The sequence below is a fragment of the Alligator sinensis genome, unplaced genomic scaffold, assembly GCF_000455745.1.
Source record: "Alligator sinensis unplaced genomic scaffold, ASM45574v1 scaffold1200_1, whole genome shotgun sequence".
Classification (NCBI taxonomy): Eukaryota; Metazoa; Chordata; order Crocodylia; family Alligatoridae; genus Alligator; species Alligator sinensis.
The window spans coordinates 504,834-509,902 of record NW_005842772.1 but is presented as its reverse complement, the minus strand read 5'-3'; the positions used below and the strand labels follow the sequence as shown (position 1 = coordinate 509,902).

The following is a 5,069-nucleotide window of genomic DNA, read 5'->3' as shown; positions in this document are numbered from 1 at the left end:
GGAGAATTAAAACGCTCGTTGGTGGCTGCAGCGGTATCAGCAGCAAGGCAGGTCGGGCACCCAGGCTCTGCCATGTTGAAGGCCGCTCAGGGCCAGGCCAAGGATCCCATCGGGTTTAGTGCCTGGCACTAGAAAATCCCAGCACCCTCCTCCAAGGTGGCTGAGCAGGGTCACCCGGTGCCACGGAGGCAGAAGAAAAGCAGCACAGGTGAGAGAACCCAGGTGTCCGAGCTCCCGGGGTTTGCCCCAGCCATCCACATCCACGTGCATGCTCTGGGCGCCAGCAGCAGATGCAACCCCCAGCACCATTGGCAATAACGGCGTGGCTGTGAGTGATGGGTTTAATAAAACAAAACGTGACGTTTCTGCCTTGCATTCTTCACGGCCCCTGCGTCCGCCTCCGACCTTGGCGTGCCCTGCGAGGCGCACCGAGAGGCATGGTCCCACGTTCAAGGCAAGCCAAGTGAGAGCCTCTTTGCATGCCCTGGACTCTACCCTTTGGACAACCCAGAGCCAGGGGCAGCATCGCGGTGCCCGGGTACAGAGGTGGCGGATGTGGGTGAGACAATGGACCAGGACCTCGCCCGGCCTGAGTCGGATGAGCCGCGTTGGCCGCAGCAGAGCCCCAAGGTTTGGCCTGGGGACTGTTCCACTCCTGCCTCTCCACCTTCCCCAGGCCGTCCGCCATCCAAACCACTACTCGGCTTTATTTATTGGGCCGGGCCGTTATTAATCATCGCCGTTAATGACTGTTCCACACTGTCCTACAGCCCCGTAGCCGAAGAGAGAGAGGGAGAGAAGGACGAAGCGAGTCAACTTGCCACGTGATTCCCCAAGCCAGCCGGGCTAGCTCTCCATCCTGGCCAGCCGGCATGGTCAGCCCTGACGCTGCACTCGATGGCTCCATTTTCCTCGACACGTTTGAGGCGCTCGGCCGGCCACGGCTCCAAATGTGTGTCCGGCAGCAGAGCGGGGAGATTTGGATCTTGCTCTTCAAGGGCCCCAGTTGCAGGAGTAGGTGAAAGGGCTCTTTTGTGCCTGGGTGCGCGGCGGGGAGCAGAGGGCTTCCCTCACCGAGGAGCTGCGCTTTCCCATTATTTATGCGTACAGCCTGCGCTAATGACATAGGTAAGTTGACAGCACACGTCCTATCAGCCCGCCGGAGTGTATCTCGATTGTTCAAACATACTCCGAAAGGTGCTCAAGCATTTATCAAACGAGAAGAGTGGCGCCGGGTTTCAAACGCCCCGAGTATCTCCAGCAGATCCTCCTTGCCTCGCCGCCACCCCCCTTCACAGCAAAGCCAGGTCCTCCAGGCGGGCGCCCACGGGGACACGCTGCACCGCTGGCAGGGCGAATGGCCTCGCCCAGCATTTGCCCAGCTCCGGCATCGCGGGAACCTGCCTTTTTTTCCACTCTCTGCTGTGTCACAAACTCCAGTACCAATCTCTTCATCCAGCAGGAAGTGATGGACTCCAGAAGCCCGACCAATTACATTTAGACTCGTGAAAAGCTCGGTGGCTAGTAAATTATAATTTTTATTAGCTTGAGCAATGTTCCCGTAAGCGAACGCGCGGAGTCCCCCACGAATGGCTCTTGCAGAATTTATTCAACTCCACGGGTCTTGCCAAAGCCCGGAATATTTTTAGCTCTTTCTGTTGTTGGGTTTGGTTTTGTGTGTGCGCGCGCGCGCGTGTGTGTGTATGTGTGTGTGTGTGTATGTGTGTGTTGGGTTTTTTTTTTACGCGCGTTTCTGGAGGCTTATTTTTAGACTTCTCCATGTTATTTTAACAGACTTCTTTGCATTTGGACATCCATATGTCACCCAGCCTCTCCAAGGCGGGTTTCTAAGAACAGCGGGTGTCGGTTTCTTCGCGGAGGAGGCATGCTGTGCACCCGGGCTTTGGCGGCGTCTCCCCTGCGCAGCGGCGCGGATATTCCTATAGCAAAATTCCACGTCTTATAGGAATAATTAGATGTGATGGGGCTGCAGCTCCCAGGGGAAAGAGGCGCATTCCAAAATTGGGCTTTAATTTCCCAGCGTGTGCGTTAACCGCAGCTGCTTTGCGTAACCCCGCGCGCCTTACAGTTTCTGTGCGAAAGATCAGCCCTGGCAGTTCCTAGCTGTTATCTGTGCGCTGCCTTTGATGTCTCATGCTACTTGTCATTTATAAGTAAAGATGGTTAGAGTCTTTAGAACGGGTCTTTGAACAGTAACTCTTTTAGCACCTATTTAATGCTGGGAACTGTGTTGCAAAAACACTCCGGGTGTCAGGGCGTTAATGAGGTATTTACAAAAATGTATTTTCTTTCATAATAATAAAATAATAATAATAACAACAACAATAATAATGATGATAATAATGATAATGTGGGGGTGGGAGAAAAATACCAAAGGACCAGACAGTTGGGGGGAGAAGGGGGCCTTGCGTTGCAGGGGATGTCTCACCAGGAAATGATCGTCTCTCTCATTGGATTTAATGATAACTGAATCCCTACCAAGATCTATTATCCCTGGTGACTGGGAGATTGGGGTAAAAGAAAGAGGTGCTCCATTAGAAATCCTTGGTTTGGGGTCCTTACAATTAATCTTTATTAATTAGTCTGATGATTATATTTGGATTCCTAGCCAGGCAGCGCTCAGATTATTTCTTATTGTCATTTCCACTCAGGCTGAAGTGTTGAAACACGCAGCTACCTTGCAAGGGGAAGGGGAAAAAACCCCCCAACACAACAAAGTTTGATATTTGGGGTTTTCCCTGTGAGATTAAACCCTCTCTCTTGCTAAACAAGAGAGTCAACAGCCATGTGAAACCCCCAACTGCTCGCAGCAGAAACACTGCTGAATAATCCTGCCTTTTTTATTTTTTTCTAAACTTTCACAGCTTTGACTTGGGACCATCTGCATTACAGACAAAAAAAAAAAAATCTCACGCTGCACTAAAAATAATGATACCAAACATTTTAATTGCACCTTTTGTGACAAGGTTACTATAACAGCACTTTACCATAAAAATCTCTACGGCGGGATTATAAAACTATCAGCACTCAATTTTAAGAAAAACAATTTGCTAAACATTAAACGCTAACTTCCAAATCAAGGTCTTTCGAGTCGACTTGGAAAAAAAAAAAAGCAGAGAGAGAAAGAAAAAGAGAGAGAGCATGGTTTGAAGGGAAAGCAAGAGGCGAGGATCTCCATGGGGAGAAAAATCCGCAGCCCGGGCAGCGTTAGGATAAATGCTCGATCAACTAATGCAGCCTCCTGGAATTTCGACTGCCTGACCGGACATAAAATGGCACTTTCCAAAGGGCCCATTCTCTTCCAGCCCGCACCCTCCCCCGGCCGATAGAGCCGGCTCCTCCTGGGCCCTTCCGCATTGTGCATTTCAATTATTAGTATTATTACCGCCATTATTATCGTTATTGTTGTTGTTATCATTATTATTATTATCCTCATGATTATGATTCTGTTTCTCCCAGCCTCTGCCTGGAAACCCAGCGAGCCGGCCCCCCTCGCAGGCAGCTCTGCCTGCTGCCTTCCCCGAGAGGTTCGGCGTCTACGTTTGAACGCAGAGAGCAGGAGGGCGAGGGAACATTAATAACCTTTTCAGCTCTAAAAAAAAAAGAGAGAGAGAGAGAGAGAGAGAGAATTGGCAAAGCTCCACGCAGCCTAGTCTGTATATTCACACTCAATGGCCTCTGGTCTGGGCCAGGTCTCTCTCTGTATTATAATTAAACACTCAGTGTCAAGATACCATCAATAATTTATTCTAGCGGAATCACCGATTTGCTTACCTGCAAATACCTCAAATTTTCTCCTCTCCCCTGAATTTCCCCTGTGAAACCTGAACCTCACTGCAGACTTTAGGGATGATAGCTATATATATATATTTTATATTTTTAAATTATGCTATGGGCCCGATTCAGGGAAGTCAGTGGCAGGAATTCACCCGGGTTGGAATCAGGGCTTATCTTGAAGCAAGACGGAGCCACCAACAGAAAGGAGGGCGGGGGAAAAGATTTAACAAACAAATCTAAGCAGGGGCCCTGTCCGGCTGGCATTGTAAAATGAACCTTGCTGACATCTGAATGCAAGTGCTCTGGAGATCCCAGAGACCGCTAGCATATCCAGGTTTGGGTCTGGGGGGTTGTTCTGACTTTCTGTTGTTATTGTTCCTTTTAAAGGGGGGGAAAAAAAGGCGGGGGGGGGGGAAAAGGGAAGCCACACTTCACCTGGGGAGCCGCCTGCAAAAATGATGATGTAATAATTTTAAATAAGGAGCATTTCCAAGTAAGTCTGCCTGGATGCAGGGCCTTTGTTAGTGGCACTTTTTTATTTTATCTCATCCTGCTAAAAGCCCATTAGCAATTATACCATTTTTTTTTTGGCACGTCATTTTTTTTTTTTAAAGGAAATTTACAGTTGCCTTTTGACGCTGCTCCCAGCTGACAACTCCCCCATTCCAGTCCATCTCATGCCATCCCTTTTAATCCACGCACTAATTGTAATCCCATTAAAGCAGATATAATTTTATTAGTATTCACAGTTCATCAAGCGAGCAATAAGAAGGGTTACTGCTGTGTGTTTTTTGGGTTTTTTTGTTTTTAAAAACTGCCAAAAAGAGAGAAGGAAAAAAAAGAAACACACACACACACACACACACACACACACACACACACACACACACAGAAAAAGAAAAACCCTCCTCTGATGTTTCAAGCAAACTGTAAACAAACCAGAGCAGCTCGGTGTGGTTTTGCAAGACTAGCATTATATCCATAAATCCAGAGCTGCAGCCTCTTGACTTCCAGAAGCAAGCGGCACCTTTCAGGCCCCGGAGCAGGGAGGGATGCCCTCGGGGGTGCGGGGTCCCCTCTGCGGATGCATGCCCAGCGGTGCCCGGGCCCTCCCAAACCCCTCCGCACCCACATGGCCCCTGCAAAGGGCCCTTCCCTCCGTGCACGGGGCTGCGGGGAGCGCGCAGGGAAGGGGTCACTCACCCGTGTGCGCCGCCATGGAGATGGGCGAGGGGAAGTACTTGCCCGGCTGGAAGTGGCCCGGGTGCTGG

At 49.9% G+C, this 5,069-nt stretch overlaps 1 protein-coding gene across 1 annotated transcript in view; it reads right to left on the bottom strand.

The window, feature by feature from the left end:
* The window catches only part of BAHCC1 (BAH domain and coiled-coil containing 1), a 32,425-nt gene extending 27,362 nt beyond the window's left edge, over positions 1 to 5,063 (bottom strand). The window contains 1 exon segment of the mRNA XM_025216883.1: positions 5,002 to 5,063. Coding sequence (XP_025072668.1) covers positions 5,002 to 5,017 — 16 coding nt within the window. The 5' untranslated portion in view covers positions 5,018 to 5,063.
* Positions 5,064 to 5,069: the final 6 nt, after the last annotated feature.